Below are 12,395 nucleotides of genomic sequence, written 5' to 3' on the forward strand. Positions count from 1 at the left end.
AACTTTCAATAAGAAAAAAATATTAAGATTTAGTATTTTTTTTTTTTAAAATCCGGTGGTGAGGTGGCGTGCCACATGGCCTCCATCTCACCCATAATGTCAGGCCATGTAGGATTGCAATAGATGAGAATTCGCCACGGTGGATCTCTGTTAAAATTAGGGGTATTTTTAACAACTATACTAGCGTCAAAGGTGTTTTTGGTTGCATAGTATAACGGAGGGCAAATGTAAATTATTTCGTAAAGTAGAGGAGCAAATCAGACCCTTTTCCCTTTTTAATATTTACAATTGAATATTTGATAAAAACAATATTTAGAGAAACAATTTAGTTTAGATACTCAATAACAAAAATTATATTACGAAAGCAAAGATTTTAGAACACTGCAATTAAAAGATTTCGTAATGCCAGGTTACCATTCTCTATTTGCATATTTTAGAGATATTTTCCACTGTATTACTTCTATTTTTTTTTTTTTTTGCTTGTTTCTAGCTAGGCAATTAAATTAATTAAGGAAAAATATGGATTTTAACATTGCCTTTTTTGTTTATACTTCAAACAAGCAAGCATCCACTTGTTAGCCTCACACAAATAGTATTTGTTACGTGGCTCACAACATAAAATTTACCTTAAGAAATCCAAAGATTCGCCGAAAAAGAATAAAATAATCAAAGAGTCCAGAATAGAAAAATCTTACTTTCGTCTTCTTGAACAAAACCCAACACATATTTTATTCTTCCATTTTCACATATATCTACGTACTCTCCCATACAATCCATATAGCAATTCTTGATTCTTTTTTACTGCAAAGAAGGACACACAAGATTGTTCCTTTACTCGTTACTTGTCAACTGGTACGTTGTCAATTATCCTAATGGTCTTTTTTTTTTTTTTTTTCATGATTACAACAATTGGAGTACGTTTGTTATTGGAAATAATCTTCTTGGTCGGTTGATTCCATTAGTATAATTTGTTTGATTTGTCACAATATTGATTGATTGATTGTGATCTGAATGTGGGGGTGCTTTTATTTAGATCTGAGAATAAATGGTGTAGTTGGTTTAATTTGAGGGTAATTCTCTTGTTGTCTGCACTGTGATCTAGTGAACTACTAGTGAAAAGTGTTGGATTTTCACTATGGTATGGTGTTAGGAGAATTGTAGGAATCTGAGTGTATATTTCAATAGATGATCTTTGTAGAAATGATTACAATGTATATATGCACTGCAATTCAGTAAAGATGCATAACTGTTGCCACTAATTGACAGCTAACCTTCCTAACTAACTTTATAACCGACTGATGATGTGGCCTTTTCCTAACTAACTAACTAACTTTGTGACTTAAGTGCTAATTTCGTATATTATATGGATGAAGATTTTGAGTTAAAATAGCAAGTTTGGAATTTTACTACTAGTGGTAGTCCCGTTTTAATGGTTGCTTTAGCTTTTTTTTTCATGCTTATTAAGAAAACAATAAGCATAAGGTATAGTTTACTAAGTTACTCATGTATAATATGGTATGGTAGACTGATTATGCTTCTTTAATGTTAAGGGTGTAGTTGGAAATAATTTTCAACTTCCGTTTTTAATTCCTAAAGTGACAATTATCTTGGGACAATTTTTTGAGGTAAAACGACATTTAAAATGGGACGGAGTGAGTAGTTGATACTGCTTTTGGACTGCTAAAAAGTGAATCTTGATTTGTGGAAAGTAGTCTTTGTGTTGGGGTTTTATTGAATACTTGCTCCTTTAAAAATTAAAATTAGACCGTCCAGCACTAAATTGGTATCAAGAACTTCTCTTCCTACCTGCATATTTTGGCCAGAGTTTGAAATTCTTATGTTTGCCTGATTTATTCTGATTTTTAATGTCATTTCTATGTATTTTAGGTGGAAAAGCCAAAAAAAGTCCAAGTTTTGATGTGGGAGCGTAAACGCCCCTTTATGCTGCTCGGGGGATAAAAACTTGTTCCTCATAGTATAGAAATAAAAAAAGGGAGATGGCTCCTGCAAGCAAGGCTGAAAAGAAGGCTGCAGTTGATGCAGCTGCGTGGATGTTCAATGTGGTTACTTCAGTTGGAATTATTATTGTCAACAAGGCCTTAATGGCCAACTACGGCTTTAGCTTTGGTAAGTTTCTCTATGGAATTTTGTTACTTTGTCGGGTAGCATTCTCATCGTGTTAAAGTTAAATACACATCTATCTTGTGTTTTCATTTTTTGACAGAAGAATCTGATACGACGGAATATATCATGTATAAACAACTCTGACCTTCAGAGATTTATGGCAGATGCCATTTGGAATGCACAGCTATCCGTCCTTATCATCAGCAATTTTTAGTTGTTGACACCTAGACTTTCACTTTTATGATTACTCATAGTTATTTATTTATTTTCTTGTTGCAACTGTATAATCATGAGAATCAGCGCATTAACCCGAATGAAACAATAGCATTTCCGGGAAAACAATGGATTCTACAAGCCTTAGTATTAAGAGGGAAGCAAACACGAAAATATAATTATTTGGATGTTGGTAATATCGTGATTCCTTGATCAGCAAAAATGAACGGTTAGGGGAAGGAAACTATAGAACTCAGAAATTGCGCAAAGTGGCAACTACATCTTTTTTCTTTTGAAAGGTCAAGATTAAAAAAGACAAGTAAGGTGTGTATTGTCTCATTAAAAAGATCTCTCCTCTTCATCAGTCTGTACACTTCTATTTTTTGTTCATTTTTGGTGCAAACAAAGATGCTCTTTTTTACTTTTGTTTTTTCACCCACAAAAAAATTGTTCTTTTGCACCCACAAGGATATAGAAACGGTACAGACTGATTGAGCCTGATGGCCTCGGAAGAATCTATCCAAGCTTCATCCAGATTTTTGAATTGCTTCTTTACAGCAAATTGTCCCCCACGCACCCCCCCCCCCCCCCCCCTCCCCAAACCACCTCAGTCACACACAAAAAAAAAAATATAATAATAATAATAAAGAGGAAGGTACAGACTGCCAAGAGGGGAAAAGGCTAGATTAAGTTGAGTTTATATATGAGAGAGAAGAGACCCTAACACAAATCTGAAAAGGAAGTTGCTAGTTGCTACATAACGCACATGTAAAAAGCTCTAAACTGTTTTTGCTGTTTCTGTTATTTTCCTTTTTCTTATCTGTAGTTTTGGTATGTGGTTGTTCTAACCTTTGATTATAAACTATCCTTGCAGCGACTACATTAACTGGGTTGCATTTCGCCACAACTACTTTGATGGCGGTTGTACTAAAGTGGCTCGGGTACATCCAAGCTTCTCATCTACCCCTTGCAGATCTTCTAAAATTTATACTGTTTGCAAATTTTTCTATTGTTGGGATGAATGTCAGTTTAATGTGGAATTCAGTGGGATTCTACCAGGTAATTCTATGCTCACCAGCTTGATGTTGCACTTATTATTATTCAATTGATTACTTCAGATATTAACCTCCTTTGTGACTATCAGATTGCAAAATTGACTATGATCCCTGTGTCCTGCTTACTTGAAGTCTTTTTCGACAAGATTCGTTATTCAAGGAACACAAAGCTCAGCATTGCTGTGGTTCTCTTAGGTGTTGCTGTCTGCACAGTTACTGATGTGAGTGTTAATGCCAAAGGGTTCATTGCTGCCTTTATAGCTGTTTGGAGCACTGCTCTGCAACAGTACGTAAGTTGCCTTCGCAATGAAATTTATATGCCATATTGAGAAGCTTGATTGAATCGTCTGTATACATTCAGCGAATAAATGCACCATTCTCACTTCTGTACGAGCAAGCGCGAGCAACTTTCTACTAAGTAGCTTTGTTCTTTATAGAGATAATTACAGTCCAATGCCTTTCGATGATCTAATTTACACAATAGCCAACAAGTGTATAGGTTTTGTATATTTAAGTATAAACATACATGTAATATACATATTGTATACATAAATATACATAATCAAAGTATATGTTTTGTATATTTTGGCTAGCGCCCGTAATTAATTTAGGCCGATGGGCCAAAAATGTAAAAAATCCTTCTTTATATTACTCAACATCTGTCTCTTATAAGGTAATCATTAAGACTATAGTTTTCTTTGTGTGCAGTATGTTCATTACCTTCAAAGGAAATACTCCCTAACTTCTTTCAATCTGCTGGGACATACTGCACCAGCCCAGGCTGCAACTCTGCTGTTATTAGGCCCCTTTTTGGATTATTGGTTGACGAACAAGAGGATCGACCAGTTTAGCTACAATCTCCCATCTTTGGTTGGTACTCTATTATCTCTTACCAAGTTAGTGGTTCTTGAAAGTTGTCAGTGAAAATTGGTTGTTTCTTTCTTTTAGCCAATAATGTGTTGGAAAGCTTGATAAGTTCTTAGTCATTTATTATATCTATAGACTATACATGGATATAAGATTATACACCTATAAAGTTTGATGAATAATGATTTAGGGCCTCATTTGTTTTCATTAAGATTAAGACGTCTGAATATAAAGATGTGCATTAAGATTTAGATGTCTGAATCAGAATACACATCTGAATATTAAGATGTTGGATTAAGATTTGAATACTAATTAATTAAAACTGTTTATTTTTTAAACACATGAATGTATAAAATTTGTCTTTATTTAGAAATTAATACTCCCTCCGTCCCAATTTATGTGGTATAGTTTGACTAGGCACAAAGTTTAAGAAAGAACGGAAGACTTTTGAAACTTTTGATCTAAAACAAGCCATAGATATTTGTGTAGCTGTAAGTCATTTCATTAAGGGTAAAAAGAAAGTTTTAAGTTAAAGTATTTTTAAATATAGAACTGTATCATTCTTTTTGGGACAGAGGGGGTAAATATAAATTTCAATAAAATACTAAGTTAATCTAAATACTATATATCAAAATATTTTTAAAAAATTATATGGTGGTTAATAGCTAGCGGCGGTGGTTGTGGATGTCGATTGTGATGATTTTGGCTAATGGTGGGGTATGGGTAGTAGCTAGTGGTGATGGTGGTTGGCAGTAGAGGTTGACGGTGGTAGTTGGTGGTGGCGGTTGATAGTTATGGTGAATGATAGTGATAGCTAATGGTGGTGGTGAATAATGCAGTTGTTGGTGATATGTAACGTGGTGACTGCCGATGGTGACTATCTGTGGTGATTGGTGGTTGTTGTGGTAATGGTGGTGGGTGGTGGTACGTAGTTGATAATGGTGGGCATCAATGACGATAGTTGTTAATGGTGGGCGATGGAGGTAGTGGTGAATAGATGGAATTGGTGAACAACCATTTTCGTAGAAATCTTTTAATAGACATCTTAATGATATTAAGACTTTGTTACAAATCTTAATCATTCATATCTATTCAGACCCATTAAGTGGTTGAAACATAAAAAAAAACACTTAATGATTAAGATTCAGACTTAAAAAACAAACAAACTTAATGACTGAGATCTAAATTATTAAGATTAAAACCTCATTTGTTTGCACTTATGAAGACCTTGACCTTAATCATTATTCATTCAGAACTCAGTCATTAAGTCTTGTTTGTTTTTAGGTCTCAATCTTAGTCATTAAGTGCATTCATTTTATAATTTTACAGCCACTTAATGGGTCGGAAATAGATCTGAATGCTTAAGATCTATAACAAAGTCTTTAATATCATTAAGATGTCTATTCAAAGGTTTCTACAAAGATCACTTGCAGTTCATCACTACTCCATCAATTTTCACCGTTACAGCCGGCGCCGCCCACAATTAGCAACTCCCACCACCATCATCAGCCATAACCATCACCATCGCCAACCACGTAAGTCAGCTGTCACCATTTACGATCATCGCTAATGACATTCGCCACAACCTCATCCACCACTATATGTCACCGTCATGATTCACCACCACCATTAGCTATCACTATAGTCCACCACAATTATTAATTTTCACTACTAACTACCAGTGTCAACCATCACCGTTAATCACTACTGTCAGTCACCATCACCACTAGCTCCTACCCAAAACCACCACTATCACCCAACACAATACTCAATCGACATCCAAGCCACAACCACCATTGCTAGCTATCATCACCTCCAACTGTCCTATAATTTTTTAAAAATATTTCATTGATATAGTATCAATTTAGTATTTTATTTAAATTATATATATTGTCCCAGGTGTAGGCCTTTAAAATGTCCAAAGATTATACAAGACGAAATGTTGGCCATGTCCGGGGTGGGGTCAAAGAAGAGGGTTATTAAGAACAAAGGTTAAGAGAAAGAGATGAACACAATAACAAGAATCCTGACTGGACTGAGTCCACATTAAAAAAAAAAAAAAAAAAAAAAAAAAAAAGGGAGATAAAACAGAAACTTAGATATCTATTTTTATAATTTCTCTCTGTCCTATATTTTCTAACATGTCTATTTCTATCTAAATAAGGCTTTCTTGCTGATGATTTTCTAAGATAATATTTCTTTTTATTATAACTTCTATTGTATTGTGGTCAATACCTACTATATTTTTTCTTTTTATAATTGGCCTTATCGTAACTTTGAGTTGTGTATACTATATATCTACGCACACCTGATATAGTATCAATGGGTTTTGCTAACAACATGAAGGTTGTAGGATAGCAATGCACTCATTAGAATATGGACTTTTAGGGGAGTTTTGGTCTTTCACCCAAATCCTTCCCTTCGTGTCATTTCTCCATTTGTTTTTGCTGATAATTCTCCTCTTCTTCCCCTTCTTTCTTGTTCATGTAAAATCAAGGGAAAAACAGTTCGAACTGATAAAATTGAATCAACTGATTCGATTGAAGAATATTCTAGCCAAATTTTGATCGAAATCGATTATAACGTGAGACAAATTCTGATCAGATTCAAAACTAAACTGGGTTTGGGAATTTTTGTAATTGCTCCTTGTTAAGAAAGTGCAAGTGAAAAGCTTAACTTTAAGACACGGGAATTTAGAAGATTTAAATCTCTTTATCTCGAATTGAACACGTAATCTCAAATCTCAATTTCCACCCGCTAACTATTTCTTCTATATTCCACACAATTTGACTACCAGGAAGACATTATATTTTTGGGTTGTTCTAGTTTAAAGCATTCGAGATGAAGAGATCTAAATTCCCATGAACGAGGAAGAAGTGGAGAAGAGGAGCAAAGGGAGAAGAAGGAGAATCACATGGAGTGAAATTGGAGGATTTGGATGAAAGACCAAAACACCCCTAAAAGTCCATATTTTAATGAGGTGACAAGGTATTTTTGTGATAAAAAAATGGGTACATTGCTATCTTATAAATTTCACGTTATAGGTTAGCAAAACCCTATATATATAAAATAAAACTAAAAAATAAAAAATTATATATATATATATATATATATATATATATATATATATATATATATATATATATAATTTTAAGGGAGAAAACATAAAAACTTAGTAATGTAAATATTATGCATGATAAAGGGTATTTAAGGAGTGAGGAAATACTGAGTAGGATTGCTAAACATCCTGATTAATACAAAAATTATTTAAATTTTTTCTCATTGTCATATTATTGGTATAAGAGCCTAAAGATCTTTGGAACACACTTTTTATGAAACAACATAGTTTTATCAAATATATAAGTTTTCATTATCTTATTGCACATCTTACCTTAGAAAAAATAATCAAAAGTACTAGAATTCTCAGAGCAATACTTGTAGAATATTTAAATAATTTAGAGACATACCATCAGTTAGAACTAGCGACTAATATAGAAGCTCTAGACTTTAAAAACTATCTTGTTTGAGAGATACAAGGTTCAACAGACGAGATAAAGAGAGGAGAAGATTATATAAAACTCATAAAGAAAAAGTCAAATATATTCCATTAGGATACTACATGCCAGCAAAAAATTCCTATCAAAAGTAACAGACGAAATAAATAGGTTATATCCAGAATATGTTAGACTAAATAACACTAAAAACAATCCACAAAGGCTAGAAGAACTGATAAATACAATATCAAGACTAGAATATATACTATTAGGATACATAAAATCTAGAAAATTCTCAAATAAACAGATAACAACTCGTTTTAAACCATACTAAAGTAAACATCTATTTATGAAAAACACTCAGTGACTAAACAAATAGCTATTAATTATTAGTATTTAAATAGAGATGTAGAAAGAAGAAGAGAATTAAAGAAAATAGAAAAAGCTCTAAAAGCAATTTTAGAAATAATTACACAAGAATCATTATCAATAGAGTTTTACAAAGTAATATATACGAAGATACAATATCTGCCATAAATTGGGAATTGAAAGGAATAAAGGACGATATAGAAAGAATAGAACATAGAATAAAATTTAAAAGAGAAAAATAAAGTGGGGATATCATTAGGATAGTATATAAATCAGGCATAATTGATAAATTAAAAAGTATAGAATATTTAGACTTAAGAATATATCCAGAAAAGAAATATAAAATATTAAAAGAAAATACAGTTATAAAGTGTAACTTTAGTAGGGGAGAACATATACTACATAGTAAAGATAAACAGCACAACACTTTAATAATAAATTTTAGTGAAATTGTCACGCCCCAAAACCCACCCTAGACGTGACCGGCATCCGACGTCATGAACAACATCGGAAGAACCTAAACCGTGCAATAATGACACTTGAACCAGCCAGGTTCAATATTCGCCTCCAACAGTTTATAAAATAAGTATAACAAATCATGAATATATGAATTAAATCAGCGGAAGTCTTTATTCATCCAATACTTAGTCAAACGTAATAACGTGCCCGAGAGTTAATCAATAACTCAACAACTACCCACAAGAACGTATACTATGGAGCTTTTAAGATATAGGAATAATAGTTTGACTCATTGGGACGCAGCTCGAAAAACTAATAATGAACAAACAAAGAAATAGGGTGTCCCACGAATGAACGTGTGGGCTCACCAAATCAGCAGCAACAGTAAGTCCTTCCTAAGCGCCTGAAGTGGTAAGAACCTGCTCTTCTCCGTTGCCTAACATACCATAAAAAACGACAATGATATGCCTGAGTACTTCGTACTCAGTGAGTGTCTAAGGGGCAATAGTTACAAACAAGATATGATGAATAAAATTAATAAAATGATATTAATGAAAATCACAATTCAAACCCAGGAATAACGTAAGTCAGCAACATTAAAGAGTCATGAAAGAATCCAACAACGAAAGACATATTAACTTAACTCTTTACCATTTACCATGCCAAACATTTCACTTACGAATTCAATATCACCACAAGCCATTCACAGGCAACAAGATACGAAACAAGTCACTCATAGGCAAACTAATCAATCAATCGATACTCCGGGTTAGGAAACCACGGAGGCTATTCGTCCTCTAGACTAGCACAACAATAGATACTCCGGGCTAGGAAGCAACGGAGGCTAATCGTCCTTTGTACTAGCACAACAATAGATACTCCGGTCTAGGAAGATACAGAGGCTAATCGTCCTCTGGACTAGCATAGCAATAGATACTCTGCGTTAGGAAGCAACGGAGGTCAATCGTCCTCTGGACTGACACAACAATACTCGTATCGATACGTTAGGATCCATAACGGCTAATCTTCCTCTGGACTAGCACAACTTGCCCATACAGGCACAAACACAAACAAAATACAAATCATGTCATATTACCAAATTATCAATCATGGCTAAGAGCCGAATCTCACTTCTCAAGTCATCATCTCAAAATAGAGGCATTTCAAGTTATAACCGATTTAGAGTCTTATTCAAGTCTCTTATTCAATTTTTAAGTTCAACAAAATCCAGTCAACAACAAAACAAGTTTAAGGTCCAACCTTTAGAAAAATAAGTTCAATCATCCAATAATGGCAAAAACGAGTTTCACAAAGTAGTATAGTTCGTATAAGGTTCGATGTGGGCTTGACCCTACACACGCATGACCTTGTCTAAAAGAAATCATCTTTAATTCCAGAATAAATTCCACCAAACAAGAGTTATAACTTATACAAACAATCAAGGAAGGATTCTCAAATACAATTCATGCTTTCACAATATAAGCGTACTTCACGAGTAGACATAATTGAAAAGATGATTTTTGGAATATAGACATACAAATCACCTTCATAGTCAAAAAGGATTTTTAAAAGAGACATACAAATTACCTTTATATTAAAAAAAAAGGACTTTAAAAGAGCCATACATTAGGGTTTTGTATGAGAAGTTCACACTTTTAATTCAATAAAGAACTTTCGAGAAAAAGACATATATCCATAATAAGGTTTTTAAAAGAGAGACATACATACCTTAGTTTGTTAAACAAGGTTTAAAAATTCACTTTTTTAATGAAGAACACCCAAACCCTAGCTTGAATCACTTTGGGAAGAATTATATTGCAAACCCTAGGTTTTGGTCGCAAGAATCATGGGTTTAATGTTAGAATGAATTAGTAATGTTAGGGATGTTCTTACCTTTGATTTGGAGACTTGGAGGAATGATTTTCGTCCTTAGGGTTTTTTAGAAAGTGGAGGAATAACAAAACAAGTGTCTTATTTATACTTTTCTAGTGAAAACGGGCCAAAGGACGCCTCCGAAGGACGGACCGTCCGTGTTACGGACCGTTCTTTAGTGGAAATTTCCAGAGAGTTCTGGTGATTTTTGAGACGTTACGGTTCCATGTTATGACCTGTAGCACGTGTTACGGTCCGTAACGTCTCACCGTAACACATGCCAAATTTCCAGCGAAGATAGACTTCAGTAAAACGGGCATAAATTTTTGTACGCAACTTTGTTTGGGTTGGGAGACCTACCGTTGGAAAGCTATTTCAAAGATCTACAACTTTCATCAAGGAATATTTTCCAAATTCGCAACACAGTTTCATGAAAATCGCCCAGAAGACAGACCTACCAAAACTTAGGCGAATTTAAGAGCCCTAAGAACTTCACTAGTTGGTTTGACTTCAAAACGACAATCTTCCACCCGAATTCATCAAGAATGGATTCATATAGATAAAATATCATCTTAACACTAGATTTTTACATATGCACACCTAGTTCAAGTTTACGGGGTGTTACAGAAATATCTCAGGAAAATACTAAGAATATAATAAGAACATTAGACATAATAGAATCTTCGCAAAAAAGCAAAGAAAATATTTGGAAAAATTAGAACAAAATTTTGACTTTCTAAAGTCACAAGAACTAGAAATAGATAGAAAAATTCAGTTTTTAAATAGTAAATCTAATCTAGAAAAACTACCTACAAAGAACGAAATAGAAAAATTAATTAGAACTATTACAGAGAAACCTAAAGAATTAGAAAAAATAAAGACAACTCAATTAGTAGCAAAGATAACAGAACAAGTAGAAGTATTGACCAGTGATATTAGCGAATTAAAGGAGACAGTAGAAACATTAAAAGAAATCTCTATTTCATGAACGATCTAGATCCAGTATGTGATAAAGAGCCCATTTGGATTGGCTTATAAGCTATTTTTAACTTATTTGGGTGTTTGGTAAAATAGAAAATAACTTTAATTAAGTTAAAAAGTGCTTAAAATAAGCCAAAATCAAGAAGTTGCTCAATCTCATTTTTTTTTTTTTGGTTTAAAAGCCATTTTGGTTTGACCAACAACTTTACCCTTTTATCTCTTATATTTTCTGTTAATTCCAATACTACCCTTACTTCTAAAAACCCGTTAAACACTTTTATCCAAACACGTAGCTGTTTAGTTATAAAATAACTTCCAGCACTTAAAAAGTACTTTAAGCACTTATGTTTAAAAACCACTTTTTTACAGCTAATTCAAACCGGCTCAAAGTTTTAAAAGTAACAACTAAATTTCAGCCTAATCCAGAAGGATTTACAGATTATGTTCCTCAACGTAAATTAGATCAAATAATAATAAAACAAAATAACACTATAATTGTATTACTCCTAGAAATTAATAGAAAGTTAGAGGAAATTATTAAAGATAAAGAAGTAAAAACTAATATAGAAAGTCCAAAAAATAAACAAGTAGAAGATTTGATAGAACAATTTAAAAGGGTAGAAATAACACCTCAAAAAGAAAGGCTTAAACTAGTTAGGAAACCTCAAAGGTGGACCTTTTTTCCTCGTAGGTCAAGAACAATAAGCGAAGAAAGACCTAGAGTAAGTTTTTCAGACAATAGAATAGGTACTAATATAATAGCATGAATTTTAACCAGAAAAAGACAAGAAGAAAATCAACAATTAGACGAAGTAATAGACATAGACAAAGATATACAGATTTTTCAGCAAAATCAACTAAGATTACTTAACCCAAAGACATTATATGATGTAGGACATTTCTCAAGTACTGCACAATTATATTACAGAGAAAGAACAGTTATCAGCCATGGGAAGTAATG

General features: G+C 33.2%; 1 protein-coding gene across 6 annotated transcripts in view; it reads left to right on the top strand.

Moving 5' to 3' along the window:
• The first annotated feature begins 608 nt into the window (after positions 1-608).
• LOC132627377 (UDP-rhamnose/UDP-galactose transporter 6-like) overlaps positions 609-12,395 on the top strand; it is a 36,397-nt gene continuing 24,610 nt past the window's right edge. For 2 of the 6 annotated variants that reach the window (XM_060342692.1, XM_060342694.1), the window contains exons 1-2: positions 3,540-3,678; positions 4,101-4,262. Coding sequence is in view for 4 of the 6 variants with exons in the window: in XM_060342700.1 (XP_060198683.1) it covers positions 1,998-2,127; positions 3,212-3,396; positions 3,482-3,678; positions 4,085-4,262 (690 nt within the window). In the remaining 2 variants the exon portion in view is untranslated. Of the gene's footprint in view, positions 853-1,887; positions 2,128-3,211; positions 3,397-3,481; positions 3,683-4,084; positions 4,263-12,395 lie in introns of those variants that run through there. The other 4 variants (XM_060342700.1, XM_060342699.1, XM_060342697.1 and 1 more) reach the window with 4 other exon arrangements.

This window comes from Lycium barbarum, chromosome 2 (genome assembly GCF_019175385.1).
Source record: "Lycium barbarum isolate Lr01 chromosome 2, ASM1917538v2, whole genome shotgun sequence".
NCBI classification, from domain to species: domain Eukaryota; kingdom Viridiplantae; phylum Streptophyta; class Magnoliopsida; order Solanales; family Solanaceae; genus Lycium; species Lycium barbarum.